The following is a 22,418-nucleotide window of genomic DNA, read 5'->3' as shown; positions in this document are numbered from 1 at the left end:
CACCAAGTTTACTAACCTAAGAAAATCGCAAGAAGATAGGTCTTTTGGGCTACCTCCACTAACCTAAGTCATCCGACTGCCACCTCTTCCTAGGAACTGGCCCCAAGTTTGAATTTTGGCGTTAAAGAAAGGACAATTCAGGTGTACTAAGCTAAAAAATCTCACTAAAGAAAGGACATTTGGACTACCTCCACTAACCTAAGTCACCTGACAGCCACCTCCTCCTAGGAACCGGTGCCAAGTTTGAATTTTGATGGTAAAGAAAGGTCACTTGGGGTTTCTCTACCAACCTAAGAAAATTGCAGGAAATGAAGCTTACCTTCAATAACCTAAGTCACCGGGCTGCCACCTCTTCCTAGGGTTTGTGGGAAAAGGACTCAATTTGTACTGGGCTTGTGTAGAGAGGAAGGAGTGTACATTATTAGTTTTGAAACAATTTATTTAGGGATGGCATATATTTATCACAGTGATACAGAACACATGCTCTGACATGCCACACAGCATACAGACCTCCAAAGTACTCCTACATAACTTATGTATAATGCACTACACTTGTGCTTGCTAATTGTAAACTGTCAAGATAACGCGTGGCACAGCCTACAGACATGCAAACCACTCCTAAATATTGCAATACATTTACGTCCAGAGAGCCAAACAACTCGTAAATTGTCAAAATAAAAAACCATCAAAAGAATCTGCAAACATATTTTCTAATTGTCAACTGTCAAAATCATGCACCAGTCTTTATCTAAACAATTAGAGGCAACACCACCATCCAGTGTGTTCACCATGAGGTCCGCATTCCAACTGATCTAGTACACAGTACCACCACCAGAGAGCACTATCGCCCGTTTCATGACATAATCCAAGATGGTGGGGTGAAATGGCGGGAAAAAAACTCTGCCTGTGCTGTACATAAATCTTTATTTTGCAGGCAGTGTCTCCATCACAAGATGTAGACTCCAACTGACCTAGTACACAGTACTGCCACCAGAGGGTGCTCACATCTATCCTGAGATGTAATCCGAGATTGTGGTCTGGAGGGGTAAAATGGCGTGAAAAAGACTCAGCTTGCGCTGAGCTGCTGGGGAGAGTGAGGAAGGAGTTTACTCTATTTGTTTTGGAACATTTTATTTAGTGGTGGATAATACTTATCACACTGATGCAAAACACCCGCCCTGATGTGCTTGGGGTCGCAATTCATAATCTGCAGACCTGTAAAATATTTCTAAATAACACTCTCTAGTCAGGCAAACAACACCTAATTTACCGAAATAATTTATGTAAACTGTTTGGTTCACTGATTCTGCACATTCCGCACTTTTATTTAGATGAGAGAAGATCGATTGTGGTGTGTGCATCAATCAAGTGGGAGACACGTTTGCCTGTTCTCTAGACATGGGAAAGTACTTAGTTGGCTTGTAAATTATAGGGATGATTTGGAATCTGTTACATCCCCGACATTCATTTGTTTCTAGTTACTCAGTGGTTTACAGCACACTGCACCTTGCTATAGTTTGGGGTTTTAGAGAAATAATTTCCAGTCTATATCTTGGGACTTATGTTGCGCTAGCGATCGATTGCATGCTCCTTAGTGCTTGATGTCGAGAAGTACCACGAAAAAGGTATAATATTATGGTGAACCATGCAAAAATCTGTGTGTTCGTGTAATCCCCGAGTCTGGAGATGTGTGTAGAAAAGCGAGTAGGCAAGAAAGCAGGTTTGGAGCAGAAACAGAAACGTGTTTGTGCCGATGGGATATGATCCCGAATTTGTAGAACAGTTCTGAGAGCGACTTGAGTCCACTGAGGGTGCTCTGATATGAAAGGGTTGATTTGGTATGGTGGAGGATATGGATTGTATGTTTACTACATGACATGGTGTGTGGTGATATATTGCTGGGTTGGAGATTTGTTTCATGCTCTAATATTCAAGCTCCTGTCCTCAGTGGGGGAGCAGTGTAATTGAGTAAGGGTCTTTCCATAATTCACTATATGTATGGCACTTTGTGAATTTTAGTTGTCGATGCAATATAGTGATCAGTGTAAAATAGTTTACTTCCGCTGAATGTCATGTCTGTAGAAAGAAAGAAAAGGCTGATGGTGCTTCTTTAGGACTGACGAGCGTCATGACATACAGCTGGTGTTAGTGTAGGAAGAACATAGTTTTTTTGGGTGCTGTGTGGATATAAAAGATAACTGCACTGACTTTGTATGTATTGTATTGTAAAGTTAATGTGGCTTATGTTGTGTAAAACGTCTATACTCTGCATTGTAAAGTTACTATGATTTCTGTAGTGGCATGACTAGAGAAGATGACAGTGTGTCCTATCATGATGGACGTATAGATTCACCACATCGATAACCGTGATGGTATGAGAGAGATTTTTTGTGTGGAATGTTTCGCTATAGATACTGAGATTCGTTCCAGAAGCACAATCGTCATGAGGTGACAGTGCCTGTACATTGATCGGTGTCAGACTGTAGCAGCAATCGTAATATTTAATTGTAGTTACATTGGTAAATATGTTCCTGGCTCCCAACATTCTTGTGAGTCTCGTATATATTTGATAATCTGTAGACGACTTTGCAAAGCAATTTAGCGATCTGTGGAAAATAATTTCACTGCTGAAAGTCCTGTCTGCAGAAAGAAAGAACAGGTGGATGGTGCTTCGATACTGGCAGCATCAGTAATTAGGCAGGTAAATTCGATAAGAGCCAATCATAATGCTCGATTCATTTACATCCATTGTACTGGGATACAGGAGCCTCTACATAGCCTTGGGAACGTTTGCGTTTGTAGAAAGCAGGAAGGATAAAACGTGATGGACTGGGTACCATGTCAGGTCCGCGAGGAAGACTGCATTCGACGATATTCTGCGTTATTTTCGTAAACACGTCCTGTTAGGGCAAGACACAAGCTGGGACAACAAGAAAGCGGGCGTTAAGTATTTCTGGGACACTATACAATTTCAGTGAGACCCACTTGGTTCTTATTTATTACATAGTCATGTGAGAGCACTATAAGATTGAGAACATTGTTAGATGCACTTGTGAAGATTTATAGGTACACACATGCACTTTATGGCATTGCGCATGTCACACTGGGTGGTTAAGCAGGGTTAGGGGCGTGTCTCATGTCACACTAGGAACAATGCACCCTGTGCTGCTCTGTTATCAACAGTAAAGACACGTGCTGCACAGAGGCATCTCGCATATGGGGTCTGCTTTAGCGCTCCTTGGAGTTCTGTGACATCAGTATAACAGCGACTGTATACTCGAAAATAGAGGCAACTTTCATCTGCGTCTGGTGGCAGCTTGTGGCTGTGGCGTCGCGTCCCTGGACGGTCTGTGATCCCGCCCGGTTACGTCAGCATCGGTGTCTAGGTGAACACGTATTTCGATAGGAATTTCTCAGTGTCAAGTATGAAATTGATGCCGCCAGCTCATGTGTGCGGGACCCTAATGGGCGTCTGTGTGTTGTTTGACATCTGACGGTTGCGTCACTTCACGGGGGCTGTTGCTAACCTCCTGTGCCCTCTACTGGTGAGGGGGTGGCGGGATGCTGTGCTTGCAAGCTTGATTGCATGTCTGTTGCACTATTTTGCGACAGGCCTGTAGGTTGGCTATGCAGTATTTGGATAATTTATGCGCTGATTTCGTGTCTGCACATCTTTGTACTGCATTATTTAGGAACAGTTTGTAGGTCTGTACTGAAATTTTGGTAAACATTTTTGGAATACAGTGATCAATTAATTGTTATATTTAGATTAAAGTTCAGTCTTGATCAAGTTATGTCTGTTTTCATGAGTAACCGGTTTCGGTTTTTTCTATAAAACCATCATCAGACCTGTGAATAAATTTTAAGAAATACTAGATACCAATCTTTAAATGAATGAAAAAGTCTAATGATGTCAGAATTTTTAACAAAATAAAATGTGTATAACTAATTTTATTTTATTTTGTTAAAAATTCTGACATCATTAGACTTTTTCATTCATTTAAAGATTGGTATCTAGTATTTCTTAAAATTTATTCACAGGTCTGATGATGGTTTTATAGAAAAAACCGAAACCGGTTACTCATTAAAACAGACATAACGTGATCAAGACTGAACTTTAATCTAAATATAACTGTACTGAAATTATTTCGGAAAATTACGTTTCCATGTTTGAGAGTGTTATTTAGACGTACTTTACAGGTATGCAGACTGTGTATTGTGACACCAAGCGCATCAGGGCGAGTGTTTTGCATCAGTGTGAAAAATATACTCCATCCCTAAATAACAATTAATTAATTGTTCCAAAATAAATAGAGTACACTCCTTCCCCACTCTCCCCAACCTCAGCGCAGAATGTGTCATTTTCGTGCCATTTTACCCCTCCAGACCACCATCTCATATTCTGTCACGGGATGGATTTGAGCACTCTTTGGTGGCAGTACTGTGTACTAGGTCAGTTTGAGTGCAGACCTCATGGTGAACACACTGGATGGTGGTGCTCCCTCTAATTGTTTAAATAAAGACTGGTGCATGATTTCGACTGTTGATGATTAGCATGCATGTTTGCAGAGTCTTTTAGACAGATTATTATTTTGACAATTTACGAGTTGTTTGGCTCTCTGACTGTAAATGTATTGCAATATTTACGACTGGTTTGTATGTCTGTAGGCTGTGAAATGCCTTATTTTGACAGTTTACAATTAGCAAGCACGTGTGTAACACATCAGTTATGTATGAGTAGTTTTCAGGTCTATAAGCTATGTAGCACGTCAGAGTGTGTGTTCTGTATCACTGTGATAAATATACTCCATCCCTAAACAAATTGTTCCGAAACAAATAAAGTACACTCCTTCCTCCCTCCACCAGCCCAGTACAGGCTGAGTCCTTTTCCCACCAACCCCTAGGAAGAGGTGGTGGCCGGGGGTCTTATGTTAGTGGAGGTGAGCTTAGTTTCCCACAGTTTTCTTAGGTTGGTAGAGAAACTCCAAGTGACCTTTCTTTACCACAAAAATTCAAACTTTTCGCCAGTTCCTAGGAGGAGGTGGCAGTCGGGTGACTTACGTTAGTGGAGGTAGTCCAAATGTCCTTTCTTTCACACCATTTTCTTAGCTTAGTAGAGAATTGCGAATTAACCTTTCCTTACTGCCAAAATTCATACTTGGGGCAAGTTCCTAGGAAGAGTTACTCATTGTCTTCTGATTTTCTCACGTTAGTAGAGATAACCTCGGTGTGATGCATTATCCTGCTGGAATTTGAACTTCTCGCAAATTTTCTGGAGGTGAGGGAGGGGGCGTGGCACTCCCGCCAAAAGCTGCCATCTTGCATGACGTCAAGGCCACCATCTTGGATGACATCTTCCCCGCCATCTTGGATGACGGTACTTTGGGGTAGTATCCGCCTTGCCCAAATACTGATGACTACGGAAAAGCCCTTGGACATGGCCGCGAGCTCGATTCCAGTCCACCATCAGCACTGGAGAGTGAAGCTTTGATCATGCCAGCAACTGCTGCTAGCGATAAATCATCAAATGAACCTTGGCCGAAGAACCCACGACTGTAGCGAAATGGCATTTTGTCACTGTCCTAGCTGTTAAAAATACACGAGCACAAATTGTCAGTACTGTGTGTGCAGTGTTATGGATCTCTTGCGGATTGGAGAAACTATTTTGCACTTTTTAGCTCGTCATAAAAGCGTATTACATTAAAAAGGTACATAATTGTTTCACTCTGCACTTGAGTTCCTCATAGCGACGAACCAATTTACAAATGTTGTCCTGCACCATTTGTCGTAACTAAAATGACGCACAGTGGAACTTGGAAATGGAAGCTGCAGGTGTACTAGTTGCCTAAATTTACGAAATTTCGCTCCTCAACAACGTTTGCTCTTATCCTGTATTTAATTATTTATGTATTTATTTCACCTGGAAAGGCTGTATGTATTATTATTGTTATTGTTATTATGTGCTAGTCATGTACTGTTCGTACTGAAATGTAAACACATAAAGGATGCCTATTTAGATCTAAGAAATAGCCGGTTTGCCCTATTCTTGCCGGATGAAATAAATTCATAAATAATGAAATATATAGCACTCCATTGTTATTATTATTATTATTATTGTATGAAATATATAGCATTTTATTATTATTATTATTATTTTCGATTATTCCCGTTTAAAGAGAGCGTTTGAGCTTGAATTCCTTTATGATGATTGTTTATGTTTTTTGTGAGCCCAAATTTTCTTCATGTGTTCACTGTGTTGTTTCTTTCGCTCCGTTGTCCATTTGCATCCTGATCTCTTCTGTGCTGTGGTGTCAAATTTTTTTTTATGATGTTCCTGAATTCAGTTCTATTTTCTGCATCGTTTACTGTTATGTGTGCTTGTCTGAGGTCCTCTTCAACTTCTTTTATCCATTTTGTTTTTCCCCTGCCTGAGTTGGTGACTTTAAGAATTCGCTTTGAAATTCTGTTTTCATTCATCCTGTGGATGTGTCCGTAGAACTGCATTCTTCTTTTCCTTATTGTATCCGTAATCTTGTCTGTGTATTTATATAATTCTGATGTTGGTCTCTTCTTCCAGATTCCTTGCTCTTGTATCGGGTCAAAAATTTTCCTATGAATTTTCCTTTCTTCTTTCTCTATTTCTTTGATTTTAGTTTGCCCACCTATTTCTGTTGTTTCAGATTCATACAGTGCCTCCGGAAGTACGACATTGTTGTAGTGCCTCAATTTTGCGTTAATGGATATGGACTTTTTGTTATAATAGTTCCACGTGAGTTTATATGCTTTCTGTAGTTTTTTTATTCTTTCCTCATTGGCCTTTAGGTTGATCCCTGATGGCTGGATGATTTCCCCCATGTACTTAAAATGTGGTAGTTGTACGATTTTCCCATGGGTTGTCACAATAGGCAATTTGTCTTGTGGTACTCTTTCTATGTACTGGGTTTTCTCATACGAGATTTGCAGGCCAGTTTTTGTGCACTTTCGTGTAACTTCTCTAAGGCGTTAGTGGCTTCTTTTCTATTGTTATTACTATTTCTTTACTTTCTCAGACGTTAAGTCTGGTTAAGTAAATAAATACTATTATTATTATTATTATTATTATTATTATTATAGCACTGAGCAAATGGTAAATCATAAAAATGTGTTATTAACGTTGTATTAAGCAATTTTCTCATTAGTTTGAGTGTGACTAATGACATATAACAGTGACATATAGCGGTAGTACAGTAGGACAGAAATCTGGAGAAGAGCTTGGAATAACAGAGTGAGCTGGGATGAAGCAATGGAAATCAAATAGGAGTACAAAGGGACGAGAAGTGTGACAGGAAGGCAGGTCGGGTGTTAGAGAGGAAAAGAGCTTGGATGTGCTTACAGGGAAGACACGCCGACACTCGCTCCAAGAGCACTGGTTCCACTACGGATAAGTAAATGTGTTGCACAAGGCTGACACTCGCTCACTCACACTCTTTTCCAGGCTAGCCCTTTGCAGAAACTCTTCACCCTCTTCCCTCCCAGAGGGTTCGAAAAGATCTTCTGTAGCTTACTCCGCCACACCAGGAGCTGGCATCTCATAGTAGTCTTTGTATGCAGATAGTGCAAAAATGAAAGCAGTTAAGTTATTTTCTGAGATAAAATTGTTTGTAAAATTAATTTATCATGTGTTCACTGAACAGAATAATTTGTATATAACGACAGCGGATTTGATCATTGTCACTTGCACTTCATCACTTTCCTCACTGTGTCTCGAATACGCTGCTGTAGTAATAATATGCAGTGTTACCGATTTTTCAATTGTGGCCGCGCGGGATTAGCCGAGCGGTCTCGGGGCTGCAGTCATGGGCTGTGCGGCTGGTCCCGGCGGACGTTCGAGTCCTCCCTCGGGCATGGGTGTGTGTGTTTGTCCTTAGGATAATTTAGGTTAAGTAGTGTGTAAGCTTAGGGACTGATGACCTTAGCAGTTAAGTCCCATAAGATTTCACACACATTTGAACTTTTTTTTTTTCAATTGTGGGAAGGAAAACATGATGAAAAATGTAATTTTGTCTTTGTTCACAGATTTCTTCAGGCACTAGCTTCTGCAGGGTGAGTACGCACATTAATTTTCCTTAGCGTAATGGCGAATGCTTAGATTCGTAGTGAGGTTGTCATACACTGACATATATGTGTGTAAAAGATACAACTAACTACAGTACATTGCAGTGGGTACGATAGCGGTTCACCTGACGGAGATTGTGGATATGTTGAAAATACACTTCTCCAGTTTGGCTCCAGATACCATTCTGGAAGCCCCATAATGCTTCTCCAGGGCGGCTGCTGGCTGCACCAGTCACGTGTGACACCCGCGTGGCGTGGCAGCATGCAAACGTGTCGTCGCCGCGACCGATGGCGGCGGCAAATGCGACTAGCCTACACCTTGTCACAGCCAACTGCAAATCCTGGAGAGTCACCTTGTCGATATACCAGTGCCTAATTATCCCCAGACTCAATCCAAGTCGGAGCTCACACTGAGTACCGTTGTATTTCGTACAACAGTAAATGTTATTGCGCAACTGTGAAATGTTGTGTGATATACGGTGTGTGATTATTTCTCACGGTGATAGTGTAGTCACGTTACCAATACTGGCTTATTTTTCCTGGCGTCGTTTTGATTATAAGTTGTCAATTGAGGAGTACGTGCCTGTGAGGCACTTGGACTCTATTTGCACGATTACCTTGTCATAACGGTGCAAAGGAGAGTTTGCCTTTATGTTCTTGATAAAGCGATACTGTCGGATTCTAGAGATAGTGGAAGCTGAAGAAAATGAGTAGCAACCTGAAGATGTTTCGTGTGTGGAGGTACACCTTGTCGAGGCGTAAAAATTGTGTGAGAGGGAGTAATGAAACTCTCGAAATGAGTCCACTGTACACCTAATCTTCTGTCGTAAATAGTGACGTAGCTCAGGTTCGAGGGAAGTGCTAATATGTCTTATGTCGTCTGCAGATGGAGGCATATTTTGAAGACACAATTGCATGCTTACACAGTACACACCTGTGAGATAACGCAAATCCTGTTAGTATCAATTCGAGCTAGCACCAGCGTCAGTTATTCTAGATAAACGGGTGGCTTGGTATTGTAGGTGAGTGTCTGGTTCTCAGAGATTCATCACACGAGCAATACCTACGGGGAACTGTCACTGAGCCGTCTTACAGATGTAGTTCATTATGTACCTTCGGCAGTTTGAAATAATGTGTGGTTCGTGCATTTTACTCGAGATCAGTCGGCCGATGTCTACCATGGGTGGGAAGTGAATGACTGTTTATCATAGGCTGCGTGTTCTCCAGAATATTCCGCATCTGATTTTTATCAATAATAGAGCTCAAAAGAATTTCGTTATGCAACGTACTCTGCAAAACCAAGTACAAGCAATCCATCGAGACAGACGACGTAAATCTGTTGCCTGCGATGTACAGGTTGGAGAAGAGGCAGCTCACAATCACGGCACGGCAGGATAGGGGAAGCGAGCGAAATTTTCACGAACGACCGCAGGTCGGGAAAGCACCGCGGCCACAGACCGGCAGCCGCGGCCACAGACCGGTGTGTGACGAGGCTACGGGGGTGTGGCGTCTGCCTGCGCCTGCTTGGCCTACGTTCACAGGAAATGCAGGGCTTCGCCGGAAGTGGGAGCGCTTAGAAGAAATAGCGTCCTGGGCTGGAGTTGGACGAGGCGCGAGCCACCTGTGTCTGGGTAGTTACAAGGCGGCGGGAAGTGTACCGGACGGTAACCTGAGGGGTGTGGGACCGAGGCCCTGTGAGGAAGCTTTTCTGTTTCTTTTTATTTTTTCATTCACTTACATTGCAAATAACCGAAATATTTCTATTTTGATGAAAGCCATTTAAAAGAAAAGCGACGGAAAAATTGCGACTGCAAATAAATTTCCAAGAAAGGCAGTTTTGGATCGAGGATTCAAAAAGTGGTGGACGAGTGAACGGGAAAATACAGGAATGTCCTCATCTGAGAAACTTATGACAATCTTATACCATCTCTGCCGGCCGTTGTGGCCGAGCGGTTCTAGGCGCTACAGTCTGGAACCGCGCGACCGCTACGGTCGCAGGTTCGAATCCTGTCTCGGGCATGGATGTGTGTGATGTCCTTAGGTTAGTTAGGTTTAAGTAGTTCTAAGTTGTAGGTGACTGATGTCCTCAGAAGTTAAGTCGCATAGTACTCAGAGCCATTTTTTTGTAGCGCACAGGCCACATGTTAGTACAAGACAGCTCGACTGCAAGGGCCGAATCAGTCAACGAAGTGTTATGCTAATTCTGCGAACCAAAAAGATTCAGCATTACCACGAATCACTTCCTCAGGAGCTCCACGGCATATCTTTCGCCGAAGGATACAATTCTCCTCCACGTTCTCGACCAAGTAACTCACAGTTGAAGAGTCATTTAGAAACTATTGGCACGTTAATTTTCGCAACACGCACTACTGGTCCTCTGAAACCGCACAGTGGCTGAGGGTAAGTCGACAAGCAAAGAGCTGACTCACTCAACGTACGGTGCAGCCATCCAAATAACCCAATTATTGGTCCCTATTTTATTAATGGTAACTTAAGTGGAGCGAGGTCATTTTGATGTCAGAATTATTCAAATCCTGAACAACAGCTCTGAAGATCGTTGCATCGGTCGGTGCGGCAATACAAAATGGCCCGCTCATTCGCCAGACCCAAGGCCTCTGGACTTGTATTTCTGTGATACATTGAAACAACAAGTTTACAATGAAATTGCAAACGCAAAGACGTCAAAGATCGTACTACAGGAGCTTATTCTACCGCCTCGGATAACATTCAGCGCGCTGTATTTTCCACGTGCAATGGTTTTAGAGTATGTATGGCTCGTAATGTACGTTTGCAAATGAACTTGTGAAGGTCAACATTATCATCTGATGTAACAGAATAACTGTACAATGTGATCAACTGTACATGTCTTGAAACCCATTGTTAAAAGGTAAATAATATAACATCCAAATCCATTTAAAACAAAAGCTGAGTACTATATCTCCCCTGCCTGAACAGGATATTACGTCCGCCTTCAGGTAAGCAGCTTTTGTTTGAAAGACTTGCTTCTGTCACTAAAAGTGGCTGAGTTATTGAGGTGGCCTGTCTTATGTACAATGTGTAGAAATTTTTAGACTGGTGTGACGAGGCCCTACGCGCAACAGAACTGATCTCTGCTGTTAGGTGACTCGTTCGGCCAAAAAAGTCCAGAATTATACGACGAGATGTTGAAAGTTGCAGGATAGTCGACGTGCAGCATTGAAGTGGTTTCCGTCAAATACACTCCGATAGTGCAGGACTGCAATGTGTGCTTTTGTCATGACATAAATCAAGAAGATTCGAGACTGCTCTTATCGAAAGGGGAAAAGAAATCGTTCCCTGAGAAGACTGCATCGAAATACATTCTGTTGTACATCACAAGCTATCGTCGCTAGTACTTGGCGATATCGTGAATTGTGCATAGTTTGCTTCCAAACTGTGCGATAATAGAGAGACTGTTACGAATGTAAAACAAGACATCTTTTCTATATACAGTTTAAAACAGCCGTGTAATTGTTAAAACGCGGCGTTCATAATGTGTACGAGGTACCGACAATATTACTGCTTCCACTGTTTTTGCCATGACTTTCACTCCAGCAGTGTTAATAATTAATTGCAAAATAATGAAGGTATGTGAATTTAAAATACGAAGCTTTCATTTGCAACCCCCAATTCTCCTTTGCCTTTCTTTTACACGCCTTTTCGGAAAATATTAATAAATACAAAATATTGATATTTACTTTCGTATATTTGTGGGTTTACGCAAAGTAACAACTGAAAATAAAGAGAAAGAAACACAGAAAGTTTCCGCCTAGGGGCCTGCCTGCCTGCCTGCCTGCCTGCCTGCCTGCCTGCCTGCCCGCCCCTACCGCCGCTGTCTGTCACACAACGCAGGCGCGGCGGGGCGGCCCGGCCCACTGCCGGCGGACGCCGAGCGTGCCGTGTTTGTCCAGACGCGTGGCAGATTAGGCTCTCAGTCCTGTCACTTTCGTTCCCGTCCGAGCCCTGCAGGCGCCGTTAATCTGGATGAGGTCTGTGGCGAAGAGCAGTCCGTGTGCCGTTCCAAGATGTTTGCTGCGGCAGCCGCTGCGTTAGACTCTGGTCATTGTTCTCCACTGCAAACAAACGAGTTAGCCGCAGCCCGCACTGCTTCCGGGAATTTGATTCAGACGTACGCAGCTTTCTGCAACCAGTATCAGAGCAACGTGTACAAGAGATGCAAGATTTCAAAGTATAAGACTGTAATGGCTCTCCTGGACTGACGACAACGTGTGCCACTTATTAGGCATCGTGTCCGTGGAGTGCAGGAATACGTGAAGGTGGCACGAGCTGCAGCGCGCATGTCTTTAGCCCTTACGAGATTACCCGAGGCGAGGAAATTTTTTTTTTTGGCTGCGTATTCAATATTTCGTACTTCGTCCTCTTTACTAAGGAAATAGTATTTAACGTCCACAGTCGTTAACAATTCGCGTACGAGAACCCCCATTGCATCCGAGAACGTGAAGGAAACGATAGGTGTGGGTAGCAATGGTTGTCGGTGGCAACGTGATTTTAAGGACATCATTATTTACAGACAACTGAAAAAGACTACCTTCGTTTGGTCCTTTTTGGCATTTGTTTTAAAAATGTGTAGTTAATCATTTCATTCGAGGCGTATTGTTGTAAACTACATTTGCTGTTTCGCTTTTACGTGCAAAGACAAATAAGTTTTGTGGTGCTCCAACATGCTATGTATATTCCTTCGTCCAAGAAACACGGCCCTCTTAAATTTACCCTGCAGTATTAGAACGCCCCAGTGTCTCTCTTCGTCATCAGCCTTCCGGCCGCCACGAATTCCTCTCTTGAGCCAAACTCCTCATCTCACAGTAGCACCTGCAACCTGCGTCCTCAATTATTTGCTGAAACTAATACAGTTTCCGTCTTTCCCTACAGTTTTTGTCCTCTACAGCTACCTGAGCCGCGCACGGCTCGTGTTCATGCCATTTATTGTTTGTCATCTTCTGTTACGGTACTGCCGCCTCGTTTCCTTATTCCTTTTACTGGCGCCACTAACTTCCTGCCTTACTTGTCCGTGAGCGACAGCAGCAGCGCGTATCGATAGGTGCACTGTCGTACTCTCTGGAGCGACCGACAGTATTTCCAGGTCGTCGTGTGTCTGTCAGTCAGCTGGAGACGGACCAGCAGTGCAGTCGGGGACGGAGCGCCGGTGAGGCGCCGACAGCCGGTGCTCGCCGACCGCTGGCGACACACATCAACTGAACTGTCCGACGGAAGGGGGCGAGGCCCGTGGCTCACCGATCCCGGACACGAAACTTAAGTCCTTACTTAATCTGCCAGCCGGCCACAACTGTTCACATTGTCTCGTTTGAATTTCCTTGTGGGCTCTTGGGACATCCTGTGCCTCGGCCCGTTGGCTGTCTGACGGTTGGGTTGCCGTCGGACCGACAATGATTGGGCCGACTCCCTGGCTCACCTAAGCGAGCGTTAGTGTTTTAATTACAGGCCGACCCTCGGAACTTCTGACCGCCCTTGGCTGTACTGACGTTCTTTTTTTTATTTGTTCTTGTTGTTTATACTTGTATGGCTTCTAGTCGTTTTTTTTTTTTTTTTTTTTAAGTAAGGTTGTTTCCCCTTAAGGCGTAAGATTCTTTAGGCTTTCAGCCTAATTTAAAGAACTTTGGCTTTTCAAATGTTTTAATGTTGTCGAATTTTAAGTGTTGGGCCTTCCGTCGATTTTGAGTGTGAGTTGTTTTGCTCTTAAGGCCTTCAGTCTAATTTAGAGAACTGTTTCACATAAAGCTTTTGGTATTAACAAAATTAATGTTATGGAGTTTCAAGTGTTAGGCCTTCAGCTGATTTGAATTTAACTTGTTTGCTATTGAAGTGTCTGATTCTTTGGGCCTTCAGCCTAACTAAGAACTGTTGTAAGATAAGGCTTGCGTTTTAAATTTCTGATTATGGTTGCGTTTTAAGTTACTGGCCTTCTTCTTGTGGAAAGCGCGTGGTAGGGGAACGAATGCACAAAGAAAGACGATGCCATTACGGCTGATTGAATCAAAGTCCACCTGATCATAGGGTGAATATGGATACATAAAAACATACAAGCGAGAAAATATTGAATGTTGGTAGTCGGACGCATGTGTTTAAGATAACACTAGGAGACGGTGTAGAAGCCAAAAAATAGTACAAAAGTAATTTTAAACTTTCCAACTGTTAGTGATCTCGTTAACCCAGTGTCTCAACAGATCCTGAAGATAACATTAGCAGATACGTTCCTGAACGTATTTGTGAGAGTAAACGCGCTGTTTGAGCCAGAAGGTTTCAGTCAACAGTTATGTCTTTGGCGGCTGCCTCTCAACACATTTTGGATTTGAGTACCGTATTATTTGCAGACCGTGACCTGAGGAATGAGGAATCTTCTTCTTATAGGCTGCATCTCTTCCCCGGCCTCCGCACTCGCCTTCTTCCAGTAGGACTGTATTCCATTGCTTGTGAGGGATTCCCTGGCGTGACGTATGCAATACATGCTATTCCCAGTCCTCGCTTCGTTGGATTACTTTTTAGTTAGTGGCTGTACTACCAGTTCTTTACTTATTAGCATCCAAGAATTTGGTAGGAAAAAGAGTGGTGCACGAAGAACGCCACTCCAACATAGTCGTTGATGGGGACATGCAGCACGGCATCGAAACTCCTATCAAACGTCTAGAAATATCCAGGAGTAAGGGCTGCGATTCAGCGGACAGGTGAAGCGAGCATTATCGAACAGGGTTGGAGATAAATACGCAGGCAAAACAAGTTATACCCGTAGGCGTCGAACACAGTCGCTATTAGAGATAAAAAAAGATCGAAAAGCACTCGCTGTCAATGACTGGACACTGTTGCCTAACGAGAGCAGGTAAAAGGTAAGCGGTAAGGGCGTTATCAGCATTTCAGTAATTTCTCGAGAGTCTGACGCACCAGTACAACGTAGGAAGATTCATTCTACGTCGTATGTATCCTGTTAGAACTGATGATATTTCCTCTAAACCCTACTTCCAATCGTGGCAACAGTTGTACCTGTCTTCCATATTATTTCAGGAAGCGAAACGAACTTGAAAAGCCTGGTGCCAATACGGTGGTCAAAAGGCAGCATTGCCTCACCTTCCCATATTTCTAATCTGGGAACTAGATAGCCAGGTCGCTTTTTGTCCTGACCGTGACCGGGGCATCAGCTGTCATTCCTTAATGGCAACCGAACGAACACCGTTTGCACGAGTTGCGGATAATGGGACTTGGGATGCCTATCTGTAAAGTGCATGAAATATTTCTCGGGCCAGTTGTATTTTGTCCATCTTGTATAAATACAGATATGTCAGTTTAGAGCGCCGCTATGGAGATTTATACAAACTTTCAACTATATATACGAAGAAGCTCACTGACAAACGTAATGGCATTGAAATAGGTTCAGAAGAGTGAAGTTGTCCGACACGGACATAGGATAAATGCGGCCGGTTTGCTGGAGAAAGACACAGAGAAGGAGTAGCGCCGCGCTTCCGGCTGTCTGCAAAGTTGTCGCTTCCCTTTTACGCGCAGAGTTTCGACGACCGTCCCGGCCGTCTGCCTGAGGTGTTTGCGTTGCGAGACTGCGGTCGCAGTAGCCCCGGCGTCGGAGCATTCGGCCGACAGCCGCAGCCGACACCGGCTCAGTTCAGTGCGCCGGCACGTGCGTCATCTCGGGGCAAGCGGTCTCAACGCCCAAACGTACAGACGGTCGGCGTAATAAAAATCAGTTTGTCTTCTCAGGTCGACTGAGGCTGGGAGAAGTTCATCAATTGTGAGAAATTTTTAAGTCTAGCACAAGAAAGAAGGGATTCGTGGCATCCTGGGGACGAGAAATGCCGTAACAGAGATGTATATCGAAATCTATGATCTGAAACCGCTACTTCATTGGAAATAACAAGTTTAGAACAATTTTATAATAATTGTTTTTGGAAATTACCTTGTTTTATATTACCCATGTTCTGCGTCTGTCTAGCCATTTAGGCCTCGTGGCTACGAGTAATGAAGCATATCTGCAACGTAGCCAGAATCTATATAGGAAATTGTTGTCCTAGATTACAACCTCAAAACGTTATGATGTCCAACTGAGAAAGGTAGCACATGTCGATGTTGATGCTTGAAGTTGCTGTGGTGAACCTCTTTTTGGGTGATGGTAGGTGCGTATTAGCTGTCTACGACTAGTCATTGCTAAGAAGGGAACCTCTCAGCCGCACCTCCCTCAGATTTAGTGGTAAGATGGCCCAGTGGTTAGCCCGTCAGAAAGTGAACAACAGATCAAGCATGAAAACAGGAAGAACGTGTACTGGTGAGAAGGAAAAAGTAGAAGCAATACACAGTCCAAGCTTAACAAGTACGACACTCAGTGATGTGGAAGGAAGGGCCACGACTTCGTCGTTAAGTGGTCTCGGTGTTGCACTGCAAAGGCGGCGATCCAGGCTAAATCTCTCTCTCTCTCTCTCTCTCTCTCTCTCTCTCTCTCTCTCTCTCTCTCTAATACATTTCCGTCACAAGTAAATGTGATGAATAGAGAGAGCAGGCGAGATACCACCTAGACATCTCACAGGAATGAAAACAGTTAAAAAACGCATGTGAAGTATGCTATAACGAAGGAGTTCAAGAGTCAAGACTGCTAAAACAGAACGCAACTTCAAACACCTTACACACATGTTTCGACAGACCACAGAGAAACTAGCCGGCCGCTGGTGGCCGAGCGGTTCTGGCGCTACAGTCTGGAACCGCGCGACCGCTACGGTCGCAGGTTCGAATCCTGCCTCGGGCATGGATGTGTGTGTTGTCCTTAGGTTAGTTAGGTTTAAGTAGTTCTAAGTTCTAGGGGACTTATGACCTCAGCAGTTGAGTCCCATAGTGCTCAGAGCCATTTGAACCACAGAGAAACTGTGTGATTGTGAAACTGTTGCGTTCATTTGTTGCAACCTGTTTGACAAACCATAATCTTTTCATTACTTCCTTGGGAGTGACCGCATTCATACAAATACCTAAATTTGGAGTCATATGTCTGTCACTCACCACGCGTACAAGTTAGGTGCGTCTATAAGAGAGTCCTATCATATGATACACGTACACGTGTTTTCCGGTGGAGGATCCGCTAGGTCCCCTCCTTACAGCTCGCTGTTGCAAACAGGTGTCACACCACGACACAAACACAAATTTCAGTACAGTTTCTGACGGGCTGTCCACTGAAACGGCCCCCCTTACCGCTGAGCCTCAGTGGGGAGCGTCCGCTGCAAGTGCCGGCTGCTGGCCCTACGTGCCCACAGGCTGGTGGTATTGCTGTACGAGGTGGTTTGCAGATGTGGTGTATGTGTTTCCACTGTTCAGTGCTTTAGGTGTTCACAGTACCTTATTCTAGAATTTATGTATGCCATTCACACATAAGATGAATGATTAATTGTAGGTTAATCGACGTATGTGTGTTTCACTGAATTCATTTCAAGTTATGTCGAGTATTTGTCATCTTGCTTGTCGGTGTCACCTCGATTCATCTCGACTAGGCGAGAGAACGTTTCTTTCTTCATCTTATAAATTCGTAAACCTAGTCCCGTTATTTAAATAACTCGGGGAACAGTACGCTGGTTCTCCCACTGCTCGAATACTGCTCAGTAGTGTGGGATCCGTACCAGATAGGGTTGATAAAAGAGATAGAGAAGATCCAACGGAGAGCAGCGCGCTTCGTTACAGGATCATTTAGTAATCGCGAAAGCGTTACGGAGATGACAGATAAACTCCAGTGGAAGACTCTGCAGGAGAGACGCTCAGTAGCTCGGTACGGGTTTTTGTTAAAGTTTCACCGAAGAGTCAAGCAGTATATTGCTCCCTCCTACGTATATCTCGCCAAGAGACCATGAGGATAAAGTCAGAGAGATTAGAGCCCACACAGAGGCATACCGACAATCCTTCTTTCCACGAATAATACGAGACTGGAATAGAAGGGAGAACCGATAGAGGTACTCAAGGTACCCTCCGCCACACACCGTCAGGTGGCGTGCGGAGTATGGATGTAGATGTAGACGTAGAACAATGTATGGTATTCACCACCTTCTTCTGGGGACAGATATACAGTGGCCCACTCGCATGCATTCGGCGTTTTTCCAAAGGCAAAAGTTTCACTGCAGGACTCGTCACCACAGCACAGAGGTGTCGTGGAACGAATCCGGTAAAAAACGAGCGAAGCGGATCGGATGCAATGTGACCGATCTGTCGGCTGATGTTGTCGGGAGACCTGTGGGCGTGGGGTGACCGCAGGGAGAGGACGCTAAGTGGCTCGTCGCCGTGTCCTTCACAGAATGGAAACAGCACACACTGAGAGAAGCTGACAGTAATGGTAACGTGAGCGAGAGACGGAGTTCGCCAGGCAGCGGTGCAACAGTAACAGAACACGCTGTCTGACTTGCTTTTGGGTCCCCTCTTCCAAAGTCACAGTTTTACAAGTAATATGAGAATTATTTCTTCTTTTGGTGTTGTATAAACTCTTATTTGGATCCAACAGGTTGTACTTAATTGAAAGTATCATCTGCGCTCACTGTCGAGCGCTTACAGGATAACGTGGGCGGTTGATGCGCAGTCGGCAGGGCACGAGTGGGGAGAGCAATGATGGTGGGAGTTTCGGGCAGGCACTGTGGCTGAAATGCTGAGAGCTAGAGGGGAAGTGCCGTTCTAAACTGAAAACTGTGCTCACACTTTTTAGCCTGGTGGACATTCAAAAATCTCTCCTGTCACCTCTGCTTTGGTTAGTTGTTGTTGTTGTGGTCTTCAGTCCTGAGACTGGTTTGATGCAGCTCTCCATGCTACTCTATCCTGTGCAAGCTTCTTCATCTCCCAGTACCTACTGCAACCTACATCCTTCTGAATCTGCTTAGTGTATTGATCTCTTGGTCTCCCTCTACGATTTTTACCCTCCACGCTGCCCTCCAATGCTAAATTTGTGATCCCTTGATGCCTCAAAACATGTCCTACCAACCGATCCCTTCTTCTAGTCAAGTTGTGCCACAAACTTCTCTTCTCCCCAATCCTATTCAATACCTCCTCATTAGTTACGTGATCTACCCACCTTATCTTCAGCATTCTTCTGTAGCACCACATTTCGAAAGCTTCTATTCGATTCTTGTCCAAACTGGTTATCGTCCATGTTTCACTTCCATACATGGCTACACTCCATACAAATACTTTCAGAAACGACTTCCTGACACTTAAATCTATACTCGATGTTAACAAATTTCTCTTCTTGAGAAACGCTTTCCTTGCCATTGCCAGTCTACATTTTATATCCTCTCTACTTCGACCATCATCGGTTATTTTACTCCCTAAATAGCAAAACTCCTTTACTACTTTAAGTGTGTCATTTCCTAATCTAATTCCCTCAGCATCACCCGACTTAATTTGACTACATTCCATTATCCTCGTTTTGCTTTTGTTGATGTTCATCTTATATCCTCCTTTCAAGACACTGTCCATTCCGTTCAACTGCTCTTCCAAGTCCTTTGCTGTCTCTGACAGAATTACAATGTCATCGGCGAACTTCAAAGTTTTTACTTCTTCTCCATGAATTTTAATACCTACTCCGAATTTTTCTTTTGTTTCCTTTACTGCTTGCTCAATATACAGATTGAATAACATCGGGGAGAGGCTACAACCCTGTCTCACTCCCTTCCCAACCACTGCTTCCCTTTCATGCCCCTCGACTCTTATAACTGCCATCTGGTTTCTGTACAAATTGTAAATAGCCTTTCGCTCCCTGTATTTTACCCCTGCCACCTTCAGAATTTGAAAGAGAGTATTCCAGTCAACATTGTCAAAAGCTTTCTCTAAGTCTACAAATGCTAGAAACGTAGGTTTGCCTTTTCTTAATCTTTCTTCCAAGATAAGTCGTAAGGTCAGTATTGCCTCGCATGTTCCAACATTTCTACGGAATCCAAACTGATCATCCCCGAGGTCCGCTTCTACCAGTTTTTCCATTCGTCTGTAAAGAATTCGCGTTAGTATTTTGCAGCTGTGACTTATTAAACTGATAGTTCGGTAATTTTCACATCTGTCAACACCTGCTTTCTTTGGGATTGGAATTATTAGATTCTTCTTGAAGTCTGAGGGTATTTCGCCTGTCTCATACATCTTGCTCACCAGATGGTAGAGTTTTGTCAGGACTGGCTCTCCCGAGGCCATCAGTAGTTCTAATGGAATGTTGTCTACTCCCAGGGCCTTGTTTCGACTCAGGTCTTTCAGTGCTCTGTCAAAATCTTCACGCAGTATCTTATCTCCCATTTCATCTTCATCTACATCCTCTTCCATTTCCATAATATTTTCCTCAAGTACATCTCCCTTGTATAAACCCTCTATATACTCCTTCCACCTTTCTGCCTTCCCTTCTTTGCTTAGAACTGGGTTTCCATCTGAGCTCTTGATATTCATACAAGTGGTTCTCTTCTCTCCAAAGGTCTCTTTAATTTTCCTGTAGGCAGTATCTATCTTACCCCTAGTGAGACAAGCCTCTACATCCTTACATTTGTCCTCTAGCCATCCCTGCTTAGCCATTTTGCACTTCCTGTCGATTTCATTTTTGAGACGTTAGTATTCCTTTTCGCCTGCTTCATTTACTGCATTTTTATATTTTCTCCTTTCATCAATTAAATTCAATATTTCTTCTGTTACCCAAGGATTTCTATTAGCCCTCGTCTTTTTACCTACTTGATCGTCTGCTGCCTTCACCACTTCATCCCTCAGAGCTACCCATTCTTCTTCTACTGTATTTCTTTCCCCCATTCCTGTCAATTGTTCCCTTATGCTCTCCCTGAAACTCTCTACAACCTCTGGTTCTTTCAGTTTATCCAGATCCCATCTCCTTAAATTCCCACCTTTTTGCAGTTTCTTCAGTTTCAATCTGCAGTTCATAACCAACAGATTGTGGTCAGAATCCACATCTGCCCCTGGAAATGTCTTACAATTTAAAACCTGGTTCCTAAATCTCTGTCTTACCATTATATAATCTATCTGAAACCTGTCAGTATCTCCAGGGTTCTTCCATGTATACAGCCTCCTTTCATGATTCTTGAACCAAGTGTTAGCTATGATTAAGTTATGCTCTGTGCAAAATTCTACAAGGCGGCTTCCTCTTTCATTCCTTCCCCCCAATCCATATTCACCTACTATGTTTCCTTCTCTCCCTTTTCCTACTGACGAATTCCAGTCACCCATGACTATTAAATTTTCGTCTCCCTTCACTACCTGAATAATTTCTTTTATCTCGTTATACATTTCATCTATTTCTTCATCATCTGCAGAGCTAGTTGGCATATAAACTTGTACTACTGTAGTAGGCATGGGCTTTGTGTCTATCTTGGCCACAATAATGCGTTCACTATGCTGTTTGTAGTAGCTAACCCGCACTCCTATTCTTTTATTCATTATTAAACCTACTCCTGCATTACCCCTATTTGATTTTGTATTTATAACCCTGTAATCACCTGACCAAAAGTCTTGTTCCTCCTGCCACCGAACTTCACTAATTCCCACTATATCTAACTTTAACCTATCCATTTCCCTTTTTAAATTTTCTAATCTACCTGCCCGATTAAGTGATCTGACATTCCACGCTCAGATCCGTAGAACGCCAGTTTTCTTTCTCCTGATAACGACGTCCTCTTGAGTAGTCCCCGCCCGGAGATCCGAATGGGGGACTATTTTACCTCCGGAATATTTTACCCAAGAGGACGCCATCATCATTTAATCATACAGTAGAGCTGCATGTCCTCGGGAAAAATTACGGCTGTAGTTTCCCCTTGCTTTCAGCCGTTCGCAGTACCAGCACAGCAAGGCCGTTTTGGTTAATGTTACAAGGCCAGATCAGTCAATCATCCAGACTGTTGCCCCTGCAACTACTGAAAAGGCTGCTGCCCCTCTTCAGGAACCACATGTTTGTCTGGCCTCTCAACAGATGCCCCTTCGTTGTGGTTGCACCTACGGTATGGCCATCTGTATCGCTGAGGCACGCAAGCCTCCCCACCAACGGCAAGGTCCATGTATCTAGAAAGAATTCCACTGAAAATATAACAGACGCAGCAATTTTTTATCGCCTGGCTTTTTAACCATTTGCAACTTTCAGAGAAGCGTCACGAGTTGCGAATTTTAAGTAAAACCTACATTTCTCTTGCTGCTATGTTAAAATTTCCTTCTTTTGCAAGAAACGGTGGAGTTTACTCAGTGTTACCTCACTATCATATTGCGCAGACACAATTGCAAGAGAATTTTGAAACTGCGGTTTCTTAAGTTTATTAAGTGAGAAACTAAGATAAAATAAG

At 43.5% G+C, this 22,418-nt stretch overlaps 1 protein-coding gene across 5 annotated transcripts in view; it reads left to right on the top strand.

Annotated features, from left to right (window-relative positions):
• Positions 1 to 22,418, top strand: part of LOC126260117 (neurexin-1a) — a 2,420,624-nt gene that overhangs the window by 1,475,363 nt on the left and 922,843 nt on the right. For all 5 annotated transcript variants that reach the window (XM_049957356.1, XM_049957358.1, XM_049957357.1 and 2 more), the window contains exon 6: positions 8,056 to 8,082. In XM_049957356.1, coding sequence (XP_049813313.1) covers positions 8,056 to 8,082 — 27 coding nt within the window. The remainder of the gene's footprint in view (positions 1 to 8,055; positions 8,083 to 22,418) is intronic.

Source organism: Schistocerca nitens, chromosome 5, assembly GCF_023898315.1.
Source record: "Schistocerca nitens isolate TAMUIC-IGC-003100 chromosome 5, iqSchNite1.1, whole genome shotgun sequence".
Lineage (NCBI taxonomy): Eukaryota > Metazoa > Arthropoda > Insecta > Orthoptera > Acrididae > Schistocerca > Schistocerca nitens.
This window is presented reverse-complemented; position numbering and strand designations above follow the sequence as displayed.